General features: G+C 41.2%; 5 protein-coding genes across 6 annotated transcripts; 2 read left to right on the top strand and 3 right to left on the bottom strand.

Moving 5' to 3' along the window:
* Positions 1 to 1279: 1279 nt before the first annotated feature.
* Positions 1280 to 7093, top strand: LOC116928871 (alpha-mannosidase 2). Its single transcript, XM_032936012.2, has 8 exons — positions 1280 to 2028; positions 2208 to 2300; positions 2691 to 2863; positions 2982 to 3115; positions 3262 to 3402; positions 3506 to 3697; positions 4547 to 4935; positions 5049 to 7093. The coding sequence occupies exons 1-8, from the start codon at positions 1615 to 1617 to the stop codon at positions 7005 to 7007; spliced, it is 3495 nt and encodes a 1164-aa protein (XP_032791903.2). The 5' UTR covers positions 1280 to 1614; the 3' UTR covers positions 7008 to 7093.
* LOC116928872 lies at positions 6998 to 9420 on the bottom strand. The gene is given in 8 exon segments (XM_045178363.1): positions 6998 to 7221; positions 7224 to 7489; positions 7553 to 7671; positions 7740 to 7954; positions 8015 to 8159; positions 8224 to 8704; positions 8770 to 9195; positions 9254 to 9420. Coding segments are annotated over 8 exon segments (1983 nt in total). The 3' UTR covers positions 6998 to 7057.
* An 82-nt stretch (positions 9421 to 9502) lies between these two features.
* Positions 9503 to 14836, bottom strand: LOC116928870 (condensin complex subunit 1). The gene is given in 10 exon segments (XM_032936011.2): positions 9503 to 9867; positions 9926 to 10297; positions 10368 to 10497; positions 10570 to 10950; positions 10952 to 11410; positions 11475 to 12242; positions 12307 to 13467; positions 13531 to 13896; positions 13958 to 14496; positions 14565 to 14836. Coding segments are annotated over 10 exon segments (4362 nt in total). The 5' UTR covers positions 14686 to 14836; the 3' UTR covers positions 9503 to 9802.
* Positions 14837 to 15624: 788 nt separating this feature from the next.
* On the bottom strand, positions 15625 to 20620 carry LOC116928842 (protein wntless). 2 transcript variants are annotated; one of them, XM_045178365.1, is made up of 11 exons: positions 20596 to 20620; positions 17917 to 18095; positions 17749 to 17842; positions 17549 to 17688; positions 17158 to 17482; positions 16955 to 17082; positions 16858 to 16863; positions 16634 to 16795; positions 16329 to 16556; positions 16091 to 16241; positions 15625 to 16029 (listed from the first exon to the last, which is right to left on the bottom strand). In XM_045178365.1, exons 1-11 carry the CDS (start codon positions 20603 to 20605, stop codon positions 15923 to 15925), a joined length of 1530 nt encoding a protein of 509 aa, XP_045034300.1. In that variant the 5' UTR covers positions 20606 to 20620; the 3' UTR covers positions 15625 to 15922. The 2 variants fall into 2 exon arrangements, with proteins under 2 accessions (XP_045034300.1, XP_045034299.1); XM_045178364.1 differs by lacking the exon at positions 20596 to 20620 and adding an exon at positions 18311 to 18685.
* Positions 20621 to 20755: 135 nt separating this feature from the next.
* LOC116928856 lies at positions 20756 to 22097 on the top strand. Its single transcript, XM_032935998.2, has 5 exons — positions 20756 to 21135; positions 21203 to 21264; positions 21330 to 21473; positions 21531 to 21845; positions 21905 to 22097. Exons 1-5 carry the CDS (start codon positions 20862 to 20864, stop codon positions 22037 to 22039), a joined length of 930 nt encoding a protein of 309 aa, XP_032791889.2. The 5' UTR covers positions 20756 to 20861; the 3' UTR covers positions 22040 to 22097.
* The last annotated feature ends 141 nt before the right edge of the window (positions 22098 to 22238 follow it).

The following is a 22238-nucleotide window of genomic DNA, read 5'->3' as shown; positions in this document are numbered from 1 at the left end:
GAAAAAAGTTCAAAGGTCAAAAGCGACTCGCAGAGCGGCTCAGCCGGTGCAACAAACAAGACACGACCCACAAGAGACACGAAAAAAAAAAAGGTAAAACTCCCCCCACCTGGCCGACAAGAATAAACCCCTGCCTTTTCCACCAAAAGGAGACATTCCAAAATCTGTTGAACGATCTCGAATAAAACTAAGAAAGAAAAGAAAAAAAGCTGGGCCTGCTCAGATACACAAAACAAATGGCTAAATAAATTTGAAAAACAAAACAAGAACCCCGCGCGCACAAGCACACACGACCGGTGGACCCCCCCTTCCGCCTGGCCGGAACGCTCCTCATCCAGACATAAAGATAAAAAATAAGGAAAAGGGAAATGAAAAACAAAAAAAACAAACCGACGCAATCGATAGCGACTTATATTATATATACGCGTTCCCTATCGAGTGAAGTCGGCATTCCTCCGACATATTCCACACACACAGACACAGACACACAAGATGAAGGGGGTTAAATATATTCTGTATCTCGCGCAAGATAACGAGAAAGAGAAAAGTTGTTTGTTGGGGTTTTTGCCCCCCTCGACGTCAGTGACTTTACTTCATCTCTTTCTGTGCCAGCTCAATGTTTCTCTTTTCTTTCTTTTCCTATTTTTTTTTTTTTCATACCTTTTTGGAGAAATTCGTGTACCTGTGCAGTCGGACTATTTCCTCGACTTTCTTGGTCCATTTCCAAGCAGCAAGTTCTCCTGCTTCTGGGGAAGAGCAAGCCAGAAGAGAACAACGAGCTGGAAAGGAATACATACCCTAGGGCCATTCCAACTACACTCGCATCCATCCAACTTTCTAAAGCTCTCAACGAAACAAGAAATTACACCGAGTACTAGCGCTGTTGCGTACAGTGCCAAAGTTCCTTGTTGTCATGAAACAAAAACATGGGAAAAAGCGGAGAGAGAGAGAGAAAACAAAAAAAGAGAGAGACGCGTTCCTAATAATGGCGGTGGCAAATAAAAGTCAGATGCTCTCCCGCGTTGCCCCTCCCAAACTGTTTACTTCAAATATTGGCCACACCCATAGTTGATGAAGAGCCAGGCGCGGCTTTAAGAGTCACGTTCCACACAAAAAAAACCAAACCTCAAAGTAGCGGCCAAATAGAAAGAAAAAGGAGATACCGCCGCCGCTATTGTGATGGGGACATTTAACAACGGCACAAGGTAGAAAAGAGCGTCGCTTAGAGTGTAGTTTATTGAAGGGGCTGGATTTTGTTTCTGAGGTCAGGTGTGCGGTAGCTGGGAGGCGAGTCGTCAGTAGTAGCATGGATTCGGCCCCGACGACATTGCCGTTCCTTTTCGCTGTTCTTTAAAAATAGAAACCTCAAAGCTAAAAAAAAAAAATTATTTTTGATTTTTTAAAAAGGATACGCTTTGCTGGATATGATACTTGACTGGACAAACCAGACTGACACTTCACGGACATTAAACGGGAAAAATTAGTAAAGTGCGTGCGTCGTGTGAAAACAAGTGTTTTTTTTGTTCCCCTACGATTCCTTTCACAATTCGTTGAGACTCTGAAGGAGAGAAAGTGAGAAAGAGATGAGTGACGGACCGGCTTTCGGGATCCCCCATGTCCTCCGATTCGTCTATCATTGTTGACTTGTCTGGTGGCGACAGGATGAGGCGGTTTCTTTCACGCCGTCCGAGTCTTCGCCTTTTGGCCGCTCCTATACTTTTGCTAGCCGCTTTCACCGTGGTCGGCCTCATGACCGATTGGATTGACTGGAACACGAGCAAAAATTGCGCCGTCGACAAATCGTCGCTTTCATCTGCCAAATTCAATAGCCAAAGAGAGATTCGCCAGCGCGATGAAGCCGGCCCGAATGGCGCAACGGCGCACTGGCGGGAAGATTCCGATCGGGCTTACGCAAGGTCCATCAACGAGTCGTCCTTTTCATCGTCTCGGGCGGATGTCTGTCGAAGCGTGACTGCCTCTCGCGCCGATATCGACACTATGGATGTCTACCCTACACTCAATTTCCAGGTCGGTATCGATTGTCGTTTGACGATCAATCGCTGGCTGCTGTCGGGGATTTTTTTTTTTTTTTCAAGTCCGTTTCTTCAAATATTCGACATCCGCGCCACTGTTTGAAAATCAAGATGATTTATTTCTTTTTCTCGTTCGCCCTTGTTGTTGTTCTCCTTTGTATTCTCAACTGGAAGCCGGAATACATGCGCAGGAGGGACTTTTGGGACTCGTCGCTAGAAAAGCGCTACAACGACTACAGGAAGGATAAGACTCGACCTCCTCTCAAGGTTCTGTTAATCACCAAGTGTTTTTCTCCGCTCTTTCTTTTTTGGGTTTTGATATAATCCATCATTTCTCGTTCCGTTTGCTCCTCTTTTTTGTTTTTCCTCACTCATTTTCATGTGTTCCACTTAACTCGACTCTTTATCACGACAGACGGGGGTATTCATGGCACGTCAAAAGTGACGACGGCAACAACAACAACAACAACATAAATTAAAACTCGTTATTTGCTCGGTAGAAAGGACCGCTTGTCATCGAATTTTATAAACCCTCGTCATCCAATTAGAGTCGAGTTCTCCCCCCCGCCATCTACACCCATTGTCGAGCGATTCAAGAATTTTCTAATGGAATATCGATCCATCAACATTTCTATTTTCTGAAAAAAAAATCTCTAGGTTGTCGTGTTGCCACATTCGCACGTCGACCCGGGTTGGTTGAAAACTTTTGAAAACTATTACGCGCAGTCGACGCACTCCATTTTGGACAACATGGTGACGAAATTGACGCAGCACAAAAACATGACATTCATCTGGACAGAAATAGCGTTCTTTGCCCTTTGGTGGGAAAGGTATGCAAAAATTTTTAGAAAACGAAAAAAAAAAAAAAGAAAGATATCCGGTCTAAAAAAAATTTGCTTTGTTGTTGGAGCGATCCAATGGACTGATTATGTGCGAATTAATTCCCAGTGCGTTGCCAGCGAAAAAACGTCAGATTCAAAAGTTGGTGGAGGAGGGACGACTTGAATTCACATCAGGCACTTGGGTTATGGTGGACGAAGCCACTCCTCACCTTTACAGCATGCTGGATCAAATGATAGAAGGTAATGGCAAAACAAGAAATTCGTTTTGCGCACAGTCGATGAAAACACAAACCCCAAAAATGGGGGTTAACAAAAAACGATGAAGGTCAATTAAACTTGTTTTTTTTTTTCCCCCCCTTTCTCAAATGCTTTTTGTACACGTGCAGGCCATCAGTGGCTCAAATCCCGTTTGGGCGTGTCTCCCAAGTCGGCTTGGACAGTCGATCCTTTCGGTCACGGCCCGGTAGCACCTTACCTCCTTCACGCAGCAGGACTACAAAACACAGTCGTGCAACGTATCCACTACGGTAATTCAAGTTTTAAAAAAAGGAATCGAGAACCTCAAACGACTTTCTGATTACATTTTCGTTTTTAACACACACACACACACAAAATAAAAAATAAAAAAAGGATGGAAGCGCTGGATGGCTGACCGACAAGTGAGCGATTTCTATTGGAAATTGCCGTGGGAGACTCCAGGTCGAGACTCGGTGTTGTGTCACAACTTCCCTTACGACATCTACACGACAAAACATTCTTGCGGACCCAACCCGAAAACGTGCCTGGGATACGATTTCCGCAACGTCCGCGGTGAATACAACGGTACGTCTATCGCTTTGACAAAGTCATAATTCTTTGGCAGTCAGTTGACAAGAAACGAAGGGAAACGAACCGTGAACCGTAATCCTTGGTTGAACTCGGCAATACGAAAACGTCCTTTGACGTCTTTGAAAAGTGAGGAACTCAATTGAGTCATTTAGAGCGAGCAGAGTAGCAAATAATGCGCTCTGCGCCACGAAAAGATCAAAAGGCTTCATCAATTGAAACAAGGAATTTGACCTTTCAGTTCGAAAAATATTTGAAGGAAAAACTTGACGTTGACAATGTCCGTTGACGGGTCTTGTCAACTGCACAACATCACGAATTCAGGCAACAGTTGAGAGTTATGTTCTTTTCTTCCTCCTCTTTCTTTGAAAAAGTCGTTGAACTCGAATTCTCGAAAAAAAAGGAAAGAAAAGAAAGAAAAAAAAAACAACAACTCGAGTCATACCGAGTTGCCTTCACTTCCTCATAGACAAGGATAACGACACAAGATTTATCCTAATCGATTGCATGGCCCCTCAAGTCGGCAAGAACAGGGTGGTGCGTGACTGAAACGGCAAACGGGCTATCGTTCAATGAATAGCACTGGCTGTGTGGAGCCGGACTGTGTGCTCTTTTACGTCCTTCTTTCATTCCCTACGCCCCAACGTTATTTATCTATTTTTTGTTCTCTTTCGTTGTTGATGAATTTGATTGCGAACACTTGATAACCGGCTTTCCTGTCTGTTCGTTCCGATTCACGCATTTCTTAAGTCACGACATTGCCCGTTTGCACGTATACATTTACGACGATAACTTATTGTTCCCCCTTCCCTTTTGTTTTGTTTTGTTTGTTGTCTTGTTATTTAGAATTTACAATGAACTCGGCGACCATCACGCGAACAAACATCCAAAGCAAAGCCGAGGTGCTGCTAGAGCAGTACGCCAAAACGGGCTCGCTCACCCGGCACAATATCGTACTGGCATTAGTGGGTGACGACTTCCGCTATGATCACGACATCGAGTGGGACCAGCAGTACACCAATTATCAAAACCTCTTCAACTACATTAATGCCAGAAAGGACGTCTACAAAACAGAGATCGGCTTTGGAACACTCACCGATTACTTTGAAGCGATCCGAGGTCGAGTGGACAATTTCCCAACTGTCAAAGGCGATTTCTTTCCATACGCCGACATTTTCAGTGAAGGACGGCCCGCTTACTGGACCGGTTATTTCACATCGCGACCTTATTACAAAGTAAAGACACAAGCAAAAAAATATTTAAATAAACACACATTTTCGACGCAAAAAAAGAAAAGGGAATGAAAGATGCATAAATTTTAAACCTATTCGTCTTACCCGAATGATAGATGTTGGCTCGTGAACTGGAAGATCGACTCAGAGGAGCGGAGATTCTCTACACTGTGGCCCTCAACCGAGCGAGACAGAACGCGTTACGATTTCCAACGGCCAGACGAGTAATGGATCACAAGTATGGCGCGTTGGTTCAAGCAAGAAGATGGCTGGCCCTTTTCCAACATCACGATGCCATCACCGGCACGAGTAAAACGGCTGTCATGCAGGATTATGGCCAGAAAATGTTCCAGGCGTTGAAAGATGCGGTTAATATCGCGTCGAGCAGCGCGTCCATCCTCCTGTCGGCCGACGATGATGAGTGGAAGCGTTTCCGTCTTTTGCCTGCTCTTCGCCGGCCTACTTACGACAAGCTGGCCCAAAAGACGACGCTCGATTTGGCGGGAACGGACCAGACGGAGAAGACAGTCATCCTGTACAACTCGGAGGCTCACCATCGGGATGAAATGGTCAGGCTCAAGACCAGTTGGCCTTACATCCGCGTGCTGGATCCTGATGGAAATAAAATCAAACATCAAGTTAACCCAGTGTGGACTCTTCAACATCATCAACGACTCGAACCTGCTCCTGAAAGTTTCCAGCTGGTGTTCATAGCCTCCTTAGCCCCGCTGTCCCTTACGGCGTTCCGGATCCAAAGAGTGCACGCGCCGACCGACTCCAACGACGTCAAGACGCTCGTCTACAGCACGTTCGATAACACAACATTGAACGGGCCGTTCAAATCACAGAGGCTTGAACAATTGGTCGATATTCAAGTGGAGAATCGCAAGATCAAATTGCTTTTCGACGGCCAATCGGGTTTCCTCAAATCCATCCGATCAAAGACCACCGATCGTTTGACTCCATGTGCCATGCAATTCGCTGCATATCCATCGAGCATGTTCCATAGCGGTGCTTACCTTTTCATGCCCGATGCGAATGCAATCGATCCGCAAATTGACGTCTTGAAAGGTTTCAACGGCAAGCCTCAGATTTTCATCATTAGTGGACCTGTCATGTCAGAAGTATCCGTGGTTTACAGCCAGCTACTTGTCCACTCGACCATCATTTTCCACAAAAAATTGGAGGATCTCATCTGGATGGAAACGACATTGGATATGGGACCAGCACCCAACTTTAGAGAGCACGAATTTTTCATCCGGTTCAAAACAGGACTGCAAAACGTTGACCCCGTTAATGGCACGGCGGAATTCTTTACTGATCAAAACGGTTTCGCCTTCGCCCGGCGAGTTCGTCACAGTGCACTGGGCGTGGAGGCCAATTACTATCCGATCACTAGCGCCGCATTCATTCAAGACGAAAAGCAGCGGTTGAACGTGCTGGTCAACAGCGCTAAAGGCTTTACCTCTCTTGAAAAAGGGTGGATGGAATTCATGTTGGACCGGCGAACCATCCACGATGACGGGAGAGGAATGGGAGAAGGAATGACGGATAACCTTCCAACAGTAACACCCTTTGTGCTAATGCTGGAGGATAGAAAAGGCAATGGCGACGAGGTGAACAAATTAAGTCTTCCGGCTGCATTCGCTTCGACAAGATTGATGTATCCAGCTGCAGCCTTTATTGTTGATATCGACGAAGCGGAACAGGCCGATTTTATCACGAGGTCGCGTGTGTTATTCCTAAATCAGCCCTTGCCTTGCAATATCCATTTGGTCGGTCTACGGACGCTTTCAGAACCCGGATTGGCGGAAGCCGAACTACCATCGAACTCGGCGTTACTAACTCTTCACAATCGGGCCATCGATTGCTCCCTAACAAATGATTTAGCTTTGTGCGGCGCGGTTGATCCGGAGGACCGGGTCTTCTATCCAGGGACATCTTTCATCGGACTGGATCTCGACAAGGTGGAGCGCACTTCTCTTACTGGGCTCCAAACGACAGGCCTGGCCGATTTCGATTCTGCCCGTCTTTCTCTAATGGAACTGGGCTCTTTCAATCTCACTTTTGTTTGAGGTTGCATTTTTCTTAGTCAAATGATCTGCAACATTCACCCAATGAAAGATTAATCATAAATACATTTGAAGTATACGATCAAAAATCGGGAGCGATTTCGGAAGGGCTGATAGGAGAGACGATCTGGTTGTAATGGATTCGTGGAACTGTAGGGTCCGTTGATCTGGGAAGTGTTTGACCAACATGATACCAAAATGCCGGCCGAATTGGAAGAACGAGTTCATCAAATTTCTGTTTAAGTTCGCCTAAGGTTGTCGGTTGAATGTCTGACGCAGTGATAAAGCAAAAGGCTATCAGACGAGGCATCCTTCTGACAAAATCGAGCAGAGCGTTTTGAAGCATCTTATCGTCCCATGGCGTATTTGGACCATCTTCCTCGTAGAGAACTAGTCTTTCCAATCGATTGGACTCAAGGAGAGTATTGAGAATGTTCAGGGATTGATCCGACATTAGTTCATCATATTCGTTGACGTATTGCAATCTAAAAAACGAAGAAATGGTAAAAAATCTTTCATTTATGAAATATGAGGAAAAACGGGCCCACCTAAGGTCTCGTAGACTTCTAGCCAAAGATATGAAGCGCCCAAAATTTTCGAAACATCTGACATTGGTAAGGCCACCACAAATGTGGAGGCTTTTTAATTGTGGACAGCCCTTGAAAACCTGCAAATTTGGCACCATTAGTTTAGATTGATAAATAGGTACTTTTGAGTGGGGCAAGATGGATTTACCGTTTCAAAGAACTCGCCATCAAACAATTCAAAAGCATTTAAACTCAATGTAGTTAACCGAGGACAACATATCACTTTCAAAAATCCCGCTGTCATACCAGCAGATGGAGATTCATGGTTCACTGTTGTATAAGGACTCGAAGCCGAACGATTTGAATAGCCAATATGTAGCGCATCCAAATTCGGAGTAGCATTTATAAAATATTCCAGTATTTCTATAAAATTAGAAAAGTATGAATTCAACAGACGGTGTATGGCATTAGTATATGACATACCTGCATTAGGAAAACTACACGTGTAAACCAGCGTTTTTAAATATGGCAATTTCCAGTCACCTTTAATGAAAAATGGATAACCATTGTTATCATTCAAAAGCAAGTGTTCCAATTTAGGATGGTTTCGGCACAACTCATCGACACCCTATAAGTTAAAAGAGAAGACAATTACGTAATCCCAGAGGAAGGATGAAAAAATAAAATTATACCTTGGAATTTACGCAATAGCCATGAATGTAACGAAGGTGTGATGAAGTGTCAGGCGTGATCCAATGGCCTAACCCAATGCCACCAATGTGCTCTAAATGCGCAGATCGCTGGTTACTCCAGTAGAAATCCGGTAAAGAACCGCAAAAGATTGATTTTAATCGATTGTTCGAAGCAATGGCATCAGAGAGGATTTGGATTTCTTCCTTTATCCAAACACGTTCTATGGAGTTCATATTATATTGGGAAAATATCCAATTAACTAGTCCCTTGACACATTCGTCATCGTACGAAATAACGCCACCACTCTTCAAAATAACCAATTTTTTTAACGAAGCCATCCAGCCCAAATGGGGGAAAAATTCGTCACGTACATGGTTGACGAAATATTCGTCATAGTCGTTTTTCCCAAATGGGCCATACTTGAAATACTCTTCACTATAATCAATTTCCACATGTAGATCCACACATATCTTGCAGCAACTGTAATAACAATAAAAAGGATTACACAAATTATTATTCAAATAAAAATTGCAACTGTATATTACCTTAATAATTGCAAAATTATGCACCAGGAGTCTATATAATAAGCACTGTTGAATGCTAGAATTTTCACATCAGTCAGTTTTGCAAAACCATCAGACAGTGATGGCAATGCACTAGACAATGTTCCATTTCTTCGTATCATTTGAAAAGCTTTCAAGTCATTCTCTGTCACGCTGATTCCAATACTTGCTATTTGTTTACACATCTTGAATATAATTGAAAGATCTGATAAGTTCAGTTTGGTATCTTCGACATGTAGGGAATTCAGGTGCTTCATTGATAAGACAACATCATACAGGGAATCCCGTGGTAGCCAGTAACAGTGGCTGACATCTAAACATGTGACTATTTCTGGACAAACCCAATTCTTGATGTATGAACAGAATAACTCTTCAGTCACAGAATAACACTGGTAGACTGACACTGTTCTGCAGCAGCCAAAAAAACATTTAGATTTTAGAGATACATTAGAGCTGTAAGTATTACCGTCTGCCTCCGTACAGAAAGGAAAATCTATTAGAGACACCTGAGAGAGAAAAAGTCATGCAATCTTTCCCGCCCAAAAACTGAAAAAGATGAATAAGTATGTCATCTGAGAGCTCATCAAAAGTTGTTTCCATTTTTACAAGAAAACCAGAATCGATTTCCAGCATCAAAATTGTTGAATGTACCCCTAGAAAACGCTTTTCAAATTTGATTTCAAAATAACTTGTATACCACTTTAAACAGTTTTGAAACGTGTTCGGATTTCAGTTTATTTCCTACCGCTCCTTTTGCAAAAATGGTCGCCAAAGGAAACCTCATCTAGCCACTAGCAAAATGCTGGATTACTTAACGATCAGAATCGTATTTCAGAAATACTTATAAACAAACATCTAAGTCAGCTTCAGTTACAAAACAAAATTATATGAAATAAAACAAGCATTTAATAAGGTATGAAATAAAATAGAAAAAAAAAATAGAAAAATAAAAATAAAATTGCCTCACCAACGAGAAAATCCTTTCGGAATATGTTAAAGCACAGCAGTCTTTAGGTTATCTTCGTGACCGGGAAGATTTCGTTTTCTCTGGCACCTTCTTTATTTGATTGGCTTTTCCTCCTTTAAAGAGATACCATTAATTTTTTACAATACTTTAGAAAACTTAAATATAACTCACCATTAGCACGTGATGATGGTTTTATAAAATCATCCTCTTCGCTACCACAATTCGCCTTAGCTCGACGTTGCATCGCTCGAGACGATCGCGTCTCCTTTGGCAACTTCAAGACTGGCTCTGCTTCTGCTTCTTCTTCTGCTTCTTCTTCTTCTTCTTCAGGATTTAATTCATCATTTGATGACGAGCTTTGTGGAATTGCGATTCTTTTGCGACTACTTTGTACGTGTTGTCGAGCTGGCTTTCTACGCGGAGATCGGTTATGCTGCGTGGCTTTTTCCATAAGAGCAGGGTGGCCTAGCATTTCTGGATCGTCTTCTTCAATCGAAGCTTCATCGCTTTCCGACGAATTCTTTACTGATTTCTTTTGTTTTGCTGCAAAAACAAGACAATAAAATCATAAACTGGCCCCAAATAAAATTTTTTAAACAATCAAATCCATTACGTTTGCCCTTGGAGGAAGCTTTCACAGCCTGCGAAGCCTGAGCTTTGCGAATAACCTGTTGTTCATCTGTGGCAGTGTCAACAGTTTCCTGGATTTTGGCCTCTATTTCTTCTATCAACCCACGAATTTCCTATATATCATAAAACAAGACAAAAAAAGATGAGAATAAAAGAGTTGCATTAGTTGATCTCCTTCATTATACCTGTTTAGCAAACGCTTTCTTCGTAGCAGCTAAAATGGAATTTAAAGTATCAATAACACCCTCCTCATGGATCTTGTCGGAAATACAATTCCAATGTTCGAGAACCCGGCGAAGAGAGCGCTCGTTGAAAGTGAGCAACGAGAGGCAGAAGATCAGGTCTCTAGATTGACGCTCAGTTCGCGAAGCTCCCAATCGTAAAATGATTTTTTCAACGAGTGATTCGTTTTGTTTATCTTTCTGGATCAGAACCATAATCCCCTTTAACACGACGCGGAAATCTTCTTCTGCAACGCCAGCCTCGGGATCGCAAAGTCGTGAAATAATATCTGGCATAACGTTGTACAAAGCGTTTCCTTTGCGAGCAAATTCGCTGAAGAACATTACGAGACATCCCTGAAATTCTCGGATCGGCATCGATCATGCAAAGAGCAATATCTGAGATCTGACCTTTAACCTTAACCATGTCGTTCAAAATTAAATGAGTAAGGACATTCAGCGTGGTTCTCTTGACTACAGGCGAATCGTCGCGTAGTCTACTGTACAAATTAGGTGTCCATGGCTCGATCAAGTTCGGAAAGCGAAAGTTAAGGTCACCCATTGCGATGACCAAGTTGGAGCGGATTACTTCTTCTGGACTTTTTTCTAGTACGGTGAATAAAAGACGCAAGTGCTGTGAACAAAACTGCGGTGAGACGAGCATGAACTCAGCAAGGCAAAGACTGGCAGCTGCCCGGAGTGATGGATCAGGATATTTTGCTGGATTGGAATTCACATGTACCACCAACGGAGCCAGCAAGGAAAGCAAACTTTCACCCCCTGTTACGATTTCCGTCTCGCAAATCTATTGAGAAGAAAATCAATACAAAAATTACTGAGAAAAAAATCTACAACGGGAAAAAAATCACCTTGCGAACGTATTCAGCTTCATCATCATCAGCCACAGCACCAACAAGTTCATCCTCTTCTCCTGAATCATTTTGTTCGGCCTGAGGTCGTGTGGAAAGTCTTCGACGAGAAGCAGATTGAAGTAGATTGCGCTTTTGTTTGCTGGATTCTTCTTGTTTTTCTTCTCGCACTCGTGTTCTGCGCCTCAGTTCACTGTAGACATGAACGTCCAAATGGATTAACTGCCTAAGGGCCACCTGGCCAGCAACCACTAAGATGCGCGTCAAAACAGTAGTGGCCACTTCCAGCTCTCCGTTTTCTGCTATATTAGCGATCTGGTCTCGGCTGGATTTATAAACAATATCACACATCTCCTTAAGAACCTCTCCCATGATCATATCGGGATATTCGGCAAGTGTGTAAATGAGTGACACGGCCGATGTCGCAAATTGTGAATAGTAAGGGTCTTCCAAACGCGTGAGGCCTTCAACAAGTAGCTTTTTAGAGCTCTGAAATATTTCATGTGTTGGTGGAAAGCGCATTGGCTCATCCTTGCAATCCGTTGATGCTTTGGTCGGTGCCATCTTCATCAAAGCCGCACATGTCAAATGCGCAAGGCGGAAGTCTTTAGTGCCTCTTTCACCTAATCCAACCGACACCAGCACATTCACATTGCTTGTCACCACTTGGACTTCAGCAGTGGCCACCATAGTTAGTAACAAAAGAGCAGATCGTGACTCCTCTTCTGTTGTGTCAGGTAGAGCCATTGAAAATTTCTCCCACATAACCTGAAAGTTATCAAATAATAAGTACAGCAACTAAAAATTGAAAAAAGAAAAAACTTGTTAGTACCTGGAAGCAGATCTTTGGCATATCTCCCGTTGTCACACAAACTGCGATCAATTCTTCTAAGGACGCCAGTTCACCTTGTGTTGACATTGATATCAGAGCGCTAAGATTAGAAACCACCTGATGAGCACGCCTTTTGGAGGTTCCTGCTGATTCCATGTTCATGTATAACCGTTTGTAAGCTTCCACGACAGCTTTTTTTACGTCGTCTTCAGAAGACCAGATGAGGCTCAACATGCGCCTGACGCCCTGCATAGCGTCTAGAACATCGAACTCGAATGCCGTAACGAAAAAGTTGATCGCCTCAAGGATGTCGCTGGTCTGTTTGGAACAAAGAAGCTGGCAGACCATTGGGATGGCTGCATAAACTGAACTAGCAAAGGCATGTGAGTCCCTTAAATAAAGTACAAGCATTCGCTGCTGGCTAATTTCTTTGCTCTCCTCCTCTTCTGGTTTTTGTTGGGCTTCTTGTTCAGCTGCTTCATGAACAAGACGCTCCATTGCCTCTTTGTCACCTGCCTCATCTTCTTCGCCAACAAATATCATTTTGATTTTCTCCAATATTTCAGTAGGATCGTCTTGATCTTCGCCGTCATCGGTGATGAACGCTCTAGCAATTTTTTTGTAGTTGCATGTGTTCAATAAGTCAATTACTTGATCTTCTGTTAGCTCCGACATTGACAAGGATTCTATTTCCTCATTGAGTACCTCATGAATAGCTACTAGGATTTCCGGTTCCATTGCATTCCATAGCTCTGTCTTCGTGGGTCCACACTTGCTTGGATCAATTTGAATTTTTTGGGGCTGGTTTTCTCGACCCTGTAGCATCTCTTTGAGCTTGGCCTCCTCGGATTCTTTCTTTGCTGTGAGTTCCGCTAATGGTAAGCGCTCACCATAGGGGTTACCTTGCATCAGAACTATCAGTAGCTGAACGGCATTTTTCCGCACGGTACCAGTTTTATCGTTCAGCCGACCAGTGGTCATGCTTAAGACTTTGTGTTGTAAGCTTAATGGTATCGCCTGCTTCAGGCTCAGTTTATGCCAAAGCTGAAGTGTTTTACTTCTGACGAAAGAATGAACATCATGCAAGTGTTCCAGTAGAGGTTCAAGTAGCTGATCTCGCAGCTCCCGCTTTCTATCGTCTAAATCTTCTCCACTGAGCTCCTAGGGATGAAAAAGATCAATCGAGTTAAGAAAGGGCATTAAATGCGGAGCAAAAATGCATACCTGTAAGACAATCTCGGCAAATATAGAAAGAACACTGTTGCGCATTGTGAAAGACTCCTCATCTAGATGAACGCTCAAAAGGCTGATACACGGAATAAAAGAGGATGGAATTTTTTCGGCCAATTCCGACAGAAACGCGGCGTAATTTCTTGAGCTCGATGTGTCACGGGCAAGATCATGGGGGTCTACTTGTCCGATTTCACGCACCAAGTCGACAACCATTGAACCGCAGTTAAAAAGTTCGATCATTGTTGTGATTCCATGAACACAAGCTGGGGCAACATGTTCAAAGTGCTGTAGTAGCTGTATCATTCTAAGAGTGCAACTCAATCCATGGTTGTAGCGTTTCACCAAAGCACCAACAACCTAGATTATAATTTTTCTATATTATTATATTCATATTAGAAAATGTATTTTTTATAGTTACTCTGAAAACTGCCTCTACTGTTCCTTTCATCCTGACATGGCTAATAACAGGGTTTTCAAGAACTTTATAGCAGAGGTTTGCAACAAGATTAACAAATTCTTGCTCAACCACTGGTGGTGACCACAACTTATGAATGGGCATCTGTATAAGATGATCAAGACTAACAAGTGCAAAGTTTCTCTCAGATTCTAGGTCAAAACCATCATCAACTTGCTTCTTCTTCTTGCGGCTAGATTTTGCGTCAGAGCCAGGAACAATTAAGCTTCTTGTTTCGTAGTTTTGAAGAAAGGCACAAAGCAAATAAACAATCATTTTTGTAATTGTTACAAGCTCATGGCAAGAATCTGGATTGCTATTGCTGTTATTCAGGTATTTTTTTATGTCTGAAATCAATTGTGTGATGGACTGAGAAACTACTTTCCATGCATCATTTTGTTGGCTAAGAGCTAGCTGATCAAATTTTATCAGCGAGCTAAACAAAGTATCGAAATGGGTCAAGATGTAAGTCGTCCCTTCTCGAGAAAAGGAAACATAGGCATCTGCAAAAAAATTATTTTTGAATTAACTTCAATTTATTTTTTTTTTAAACTATCTCACAATGCACTACCTCGTAATTTTCCCGGAAGCTCATGTTTTGAGTACTCTTGTTCAACAACATACTGTCCAGAAATTGAAACTTGACGTAAATCTTCTTTATTTTCTGGTATTACGAATTCGAGGACGGTCATTTTTGCTGTTTGGTTTCCGTTGGGATAGCCACACAACACACTTTCTAAACATTCAAAACTTCAACCCAACCCAAGCTTACTTCCATTCGACAGTGTTGCCAGAAAAAGTAAATACTAGAAACAATCCAAAATTGCCAAAAGCGATCAGCCCCGATTGGCCCTAAAATCAAACCATAGAACCCACCCCGCCCGAAAAAATTCTTTCGGGGGACAATCGGTAGACTACTTCGTCAACCGGTGCACGGCAAATATCAGGGGTTGTCACTGAAGACCAGCGCTGTTTTAAAAAATGGTGGCTTTAACAGTTTCAGGGTAGAAATCGTGCTAGGCGAGAAGGATGCGGCATGATCAGGGTAGTAATTAAGGCAATCTGGGCGTACAACTCGATCGATTATAGCCTTGCATGAATCGATTAGTTGCAATCGGGGTGAAAACCCGATTACAGACCCCGATTGGTTTTTTTTTTTTTTTTTTTTGGGGGAGGATTGCACACCCTGAACTGAACCGAAGAAAAATTGCATACCCTGAAAAATTGCCACCCAAGGATGATATGGGTAGAATATTTTCCAAGATGGGTAGCCTGGGCCGTTTTTTTTCCCCCTCTATGACTCTGGTTTTGTTGGGCAAACCGCTTGGGACCAGCCTACACATCTTGAAAAATAACAGGCCAGGAAATGCGACGATTCCTCCCTCCTGGTATTACACATTGCATCGATCATCATACATAACAAACAAAGAATCATCAACTACTGGAAGAAACATTTTTACATTGCCTCTTGCCCTTATTTGGAAGTAACAACTCAGTAAACCAAACATATAAGCAGACAATCAGGGAAACGGCACTGTGCCAAAAAAAAAAAAAACTCTAGATAAACCAAAAACAAAAATTTTGACTAAACCAAGAAAGTGCAAGTCTTAGAAAATAAAGTAGAAGAAAACGATGGGAAGAGTATTATATTTGATCAGTGATTCCAATGAAACGTGATATTAGGTTACGGGGGAAAGACGCATGCAAGGAGATAAATAACATTAGGAATGCACTCCGTTAAAAGAGAAAGAATGGCTATAAGTGTTTCATAACACTTGAGAAATCGATAACACTTAGCAAGTTGGAGATTTTAATGAACTCAAAAACTTACGAGCCTTAAACTTAAACGATGGGACGTTATCAAGAACCACACTACAATGTATAGAAACTTGATATGACAGAAAGCATTGAGCCATATAGCGTGTTGGACTAATCCGTTGCTGTTTTTTTTATCATGGCGGTAAGCGATGAAAGCTCACTAGGTTCAGTTGGCAGCGGGGTGAACTCGATTTCTTCATTAGTTTCATCTTGTCCAGCTAAACTCAAAAACAGTGTTAATTCTTTAAAATGTTTAAGTTTAAGAAAAACCGGACAAACCATTTTCGCTAGGCCAGCGCTTGTGGGAAGGAGAATACAAGCAAAGGAGCGCCAAGATATAAACGTTCCACATTCCATAGACTCCCGTGAAGAAGGCAGATGTATACTCCAAATTGATATCTTCATCCCATTTCCACTTGCCTTCCGAAACCTGCAGCAGTAATAATACAACTGGTTGTCTTACCCATTGATATAAACATATGATGATATATATATATGATATAACCAATTGACTTACCTGACCCAAAATGAAACCAATGACGGTCATGGCGGCGCATAGCAATGTGGCCAACATTAGAAATTTGAATCTGTAAATGACACCTTCATAGAAATGCCTTCGAGCAGAGGCCATAGCTGGTAACGCCTGGCGCTTGGCACTGATATTGCGGAACACACGGTAGATAATGTACGACAGGAATAGAAAATAAACTCCAGCAGCTATACCAGCAATGATGACAAAACTGAGCTATTGCACAGAATAAAATTTTGATCAGATATGACAAATGAAATTTAGAAAAATTTACATATAAAACTATTACGCACCGCAATTTGCGTGCCGATTTCATTTGCCCAGATGGAATAGAAAGGATTCCTTAGTTGAATGCCTCGTTCACACATATCGAATATAAACATGGATAAGCAACCAACACCTACACAACTGAGCTGTTTCCAATAACCTCTCAATCCTTTTCGTTCATTATCATCCTAGAACATAAATATTTAAACTACAGGAACTAACTTGAACCTTATCGAACACGAAAAATTACCTGATTCTGCAGTAGTTCCACATTGTTCAATCAACAGAAACAAAACTACGCATTAGTTATATGGTTTCTTAAGAAAATAGAATGAACTAAAAATTACCATAAGGTGTTCTCCGGCAAAAACAAGCCAAAATGATAGCAGCATTGAATAAAAAATACCCTGTTTCATATCCCCTAGAAGCAGCATGAAGGGCATCTCAAAACTGAGAGTTAGATACTCAAGTGGTACTGAAAAAAAAAAAAAAAAGAAAAGAAAAATTAACCATAAATTGTTACCTAAAAAAAAAATCTGAATAGTATTACAGTTTAAAGTTGATAAAGCGACGCCAAGAGCCAAAAGCATAGATTCTAGCAATGTCGGTTGCCTAGCTAGTAGTTGAACACGGCGCCAAAACCACACCATGACCCCTACCACCATGGGGAAGAAAATTGTCTTCAATGATAGCCAAACTTTGGTGAAACCCCCATTCTGATTGATGACGACTAGCCAAAGATCAGCAACTGGACCGAGTCCTCGATTGTTTTCATAGATCACGGGAAATCGCAGATTCAGAAGATAGTAGTCGTGATGCAGTGCACCAAGCTCGAAAAGCGGTAGAAGTGAGCAATTATAAAGATAGCCGTCTCTCTAAGAAAAAATTACAGTTAGTAAAAATGAATGGAATGTTTTACTGAAATAACTGTTAGAGGCTACTTCAGGTGGTGAACAATCCATAGACCGCATTTCAGTAGAAGTAGCATATTCCTTCCATTCATCATCAGGATCTCCTTTGTTACGATAACCAAGCCTAGCTTCAATTGTAACAGGAACTCTAGGCTCCATCAATTCCCACTCTAAATAGGAAAATAGATTTTTGACACAAACAAACATGACCACAATGGCAAAACAACTACCTTTAAAATATGTGACATCAATTTGCAGAATTCCAATTAGATTTTGCATCCAACGAGAGTAGTCCAACTCTATTCCTCCCCGAGGTATTGGTAACTAAATGGAGTTAAGAGACTTGTTTGCAAAAAATCAATACATCACTTTTAACAATATTAGTGGTAAGTACACACCTGAAAAGCAAAAACAACATTTTTATCAGTAATGTGCCTCTCCTCTGCTTCTGGCCCATGCAAATCATCAATCTTGTCACAACCACCGGAAGGTCGTACATAGAAAAATTTGCTTTTATTTTGTCCATGATCATAGCATTTTGTGGCCAACACTGATTGAACATTGGATGGTGCTGGTGCTGTAATAAATTATAAATTATAATAAAATAAAAGTATAGTCAAATCTTTTATATTCTGAGGTGGATTCATCTGACATCTTCCCTTGTTCTCATAGCATGCATAAAGTGTTAACTGAATAACCAAGCAAAGGGTGGAAAGCCAGACGGTCTGTATACGTCTACTATTTTAAGAAACGTGAGTCACGCAATTTCCACTGACAGAAGTTTAGACTTACCAACCAAGCCACCAAGAAGAAAGCATCCCAGGAGACATATAAGGAGGAAAGATATTAAAACAATTAGCTTGCGGTTGCTAAGATTTTCAACCACAGCCCCTGACATGGTGTGAAATAAAGCTCGCTGAAACGTTTAACTTGGACAATCTTTTCTGTTTTTCACACCGAATTGGTTGGAGCTAGGCGTTTTAAACGCGCGACGAACAAAGTAAATGCAGCACATAAACGAATATTTGGATTCAGTTAAGCCGCGTTGCCAAGCGTGGAAGTAGGGCTCGGCCCCGCGGCGATCGGGTAGCTTTTTTGGCGATCGGGTAGGTAATTTTGATTCTCGGTGCGGATCTGACAGATCGCAGATCGTCCATTTTCTTATCCATGGGTAAACAGATCCAAACCGGTTCCAAACCACAAAAAAAACCCAGATCCTAGAACCAGTTCCTGGACCCGGTTCTAAGAAAAAGTTCCAAAACCCGGTTCTAAAAACCGGTTACGCCGGTTTTTACCCCGTTTACCCGGACATTTTACCCGACTGCTTTTAAGCAACCATCTTAAAAAATGGTGGCAGATCTAACCGATCCCACCGAAGAACCGCACCGGAACCGATCTGTTTCTGGAGAACCTGAACCGATCTCAACAGATAGATCATTTTTCGGGTAGATCCAGATCGGTTTACCCGATCTCGGCATCGGAAGACAAGACAAAAAACAGAACAAGAAACCCAAATTACGAGTTAACGATAAGACAACGTTGGTAATGGCCTCCAAAATTCACGGTGACGGGGTTTGGGGTCCACCTCCATCAGAGATTCGGCTGGAACATAAAAAGCAAATCCCTGTTCCATAAAAACCAGCCCAACCCACCAAGCTTGGGAAATAGTCTGCTGGTTCGTCATAAATTGTATATTTTCGGTGACGAACCGTGGGGTGCTTTATTTTTTAGCGCACAGTCATCAAACATAAGAAAACATAAGCCAGCTTGATTCAGGATATCCAATTCCAGTAATGAATAAGAAAACTGTGAACAAATCTTTTTATGTCGTTTTACTGTTTGTTTTGAAACATGAAACCAATTAGTATAAGTAAACCGGTCAGCATCTACCAGTGAAAATATAGCTCTGTTATAGTGGTGCCTTATTTTCTCTACTTTGTATTAATAAGGGCAATTATATATACTGTATATGCAATTATGCTGAAAGTTGTTCTTAATTTCCCATGGCTTGTTGAGTTGACGAACTTTGATTTCATTTATTTTTTGCGGCTTTTTTGTTTTTTACCTACGCAGTTTAACATTCTACGTTTTGAATAATTTGCCGTTAAATAAAAGCTACGACGTCACGTGGTTATTTAACGTAGGCGTAGCATTTGTTATTCCGAGGATGATTTTGGGACAAATTATTAACAGGTTGTTTTGTTTTTCTCTTTATCTTTTGTGCCATTTTATATTTACTTGTTAGTCAATCCCTTCGCTCACCCAAATTTCGCTGTGATTTTGTGTACTGGATGAGATTAAAAATGATCACAGCTAGTTTTTGCAGCTAATGAATTAAATTATTATGATAGTTAGTTGGTGATTGGGGAATGGGGACCACTTTTCCGTCTGACCCCCCCAGTAACAGGAACACTTCTTTTGAATAACGATTTTTATAACAGTTTTTCTTGCCTTTTTTTTTTTACAAAATAAAATTGGAAAAAAATCCCTTTTCGCGGTTAAAGGTGTGACATAAAAATATTGGCACTTTTGTCTCATTACCTCTTTGGTCAATTTACGGCAAGGGTGTGATCCGGGTGAACGTGAAGTGTGTGCGAGGTCGTCTACCTTTTCAGAATAGCCATTGGCATGTTCGACTTCCACATGTAAAAATTATTTAAAAAATCACAACGATTGAAAATTGGAAAGTGCTGGTAGTTATTTGTCAAAGATGTCCTTCAATTTTTGTCGGAAAATTCTGCAACGTTGCCATAAAGCTAGAAAAGGATGTCCCCATTTCCCAGATCCCAGTTCCCATTCCATTCTCAAATACCTATCACGGAGTATTAAAAGTAAAGTAATAAGTAAGTTTAAAATTCACGTTCGGTTGACTTTTACAGAAAAAATTCAAAAAAATTCTACATTTCTTCAGTTGATCGTTAATTTTCCATTTTTTGATTCGTAATCCAGCTATTGTCATGTACATAATCATTGGTGTCTAAGTTAATTCTATAGTGTTAGTGTGATATACTGATAGTTGTAAGGTTTACAATAGAACTTCCAAAAACTTACAGTGAAGAGTTATAAATTAATTTTACCTGAGTTCATATCACGGTCACTTCATCTGTCCACTGAGCACACTGAAAAACACCAGAACACGATCAAACCAAACAGCAAAAAGCCACCCATTTTACACGGGAGACGGGACAGACTCAGAGCTCAGAGCCCTTCTCTGCAGATAACAGACAGCAGACGAATACAGCTTGCCAGGAAGACGATCAGACAATGCCGTCAAGTGTTCGAATTGTTGACAGTTTGAAAGTATACGAGACTTTGTCTTTTCATTGTTTTTATTCAAAGTAGAATGTCAACGGTCGAAGAGAACATATCGCAGATTGTAAATGTTCTTTCACTAGTTAGTTGTCCATTAATCGTCAGATCTGATGATTGGTGGATCGAGGAGTTATTGTTTACGCCAGGGAAACCCCGTACAGATTTAATTCTTTGGATAACGTCGAAGGCAATCGAAAGTTCATTACCTTCAAATTTACGGTTACAACTAAAATTACAAGATCTTGATTGTTCGGCCACCCTTGCTTCTTCTACTAGCATTCTCAAGCTTCCAGAGACTGATGAAGGTATAGCGATAATAAAATACCATTTTCATTTTGGGCAAGATCAAGTTCTTTTTTTTTTTCCTGTTAGCTATCCTTGGATTTTGGTGTGGTGCCTATGTCTGCACAAAAAAAGATTTACCCTTTATAAAGGTGAATTGATTTTAAAAATTTCATGCATAATTAGTCCATCTTCAATAATTTTCTCAATTCATTAGGGTGATATGCCAAGAAATCTTCAAATAAAGTACTGGATTCGTTTAATCAAGGCGCTTGAAGTTATTACAAAATCCCATGTTAACACAAATCTTGCATTTGGTGTAGGCCTAATGAATAATATTGTTTCAATGGATAACTTTTTGGTAAGAAAATTGTCTAGATTCATGCTCCTACATGTTTCTACATTAGACATTAATTAGGATGCTTTTAGCATGAAAGCTTCATTACTGTCTGCTGATGTGGAAAGTGAAATTAAGCAAATGCCAAAGGAGAGGTCTGAAAAGTGGTGTACAAAGAAACAAAGTACGCCAGGGCGGAATTTGCAGAATGATAAATTGCTTATTCATAACTTTCTTGAACAAGCTAATAGATTAAATTCTGCTGCTGATCAGTTTAGTGATATTTTCAAGGCTGATTTAAATGTCTGCCTTCCCAAAAATAAGACCTCTGATCCAGTTATTGAATTTGGGGATGAAATTAGTGTTTTAAGTACCAAGCTTACAGCTTGGAAACAGGTAGTGTACCATTGTTATATATTTCTGTAGCAATTAATTAACCTTTGGCATTGATCTAGGGAATGGATTCACTGCTTGAGTTACAACAAAGTAATGCTTCTGAGATTAATCTGAATAAATCCGAAAACCTCTTTAAACGTTCGGTTAGTAACGAATCCTTCGTTAGGTTTCAAAAGCTTTGGGGAAGTGACTGATTTTCTGTATTAAAAACATTAATATACCGACATCTTGTAAATACACATAATTATACAATTTCGTTTAAGCTGATATTACGATAAGAAAAATCCAGAAGAGAATTTTCGGTTCTGCTCTAACTAAAAAAGTTTCCTGTCAATTTCAGAAGAATCTTGCGATATTTTATAACTTCACTGAACTAATTCATTGTACTCACAG

The sequence above is a fragment of the Daphnia magna genome, linkage group LG8 (assembly GCF_020631705.1).
Source record: "Daphnia magna isolate NIES linkage group LG8, ASM2063170v1.1, whole genome shotgun sequence".
Taxonomy (NCBI): Eukaryota; Metazoa; Arthropoda; class Branchiopoda; order Diplostraca; family Daphniidae; genus Daphnia; species Daphnia magna.
The sequence above is the reverse complement of the archived record's forward strand: the minus strand, read 5'-3'. Positions and strand labels throughout refer to the sequence as shown.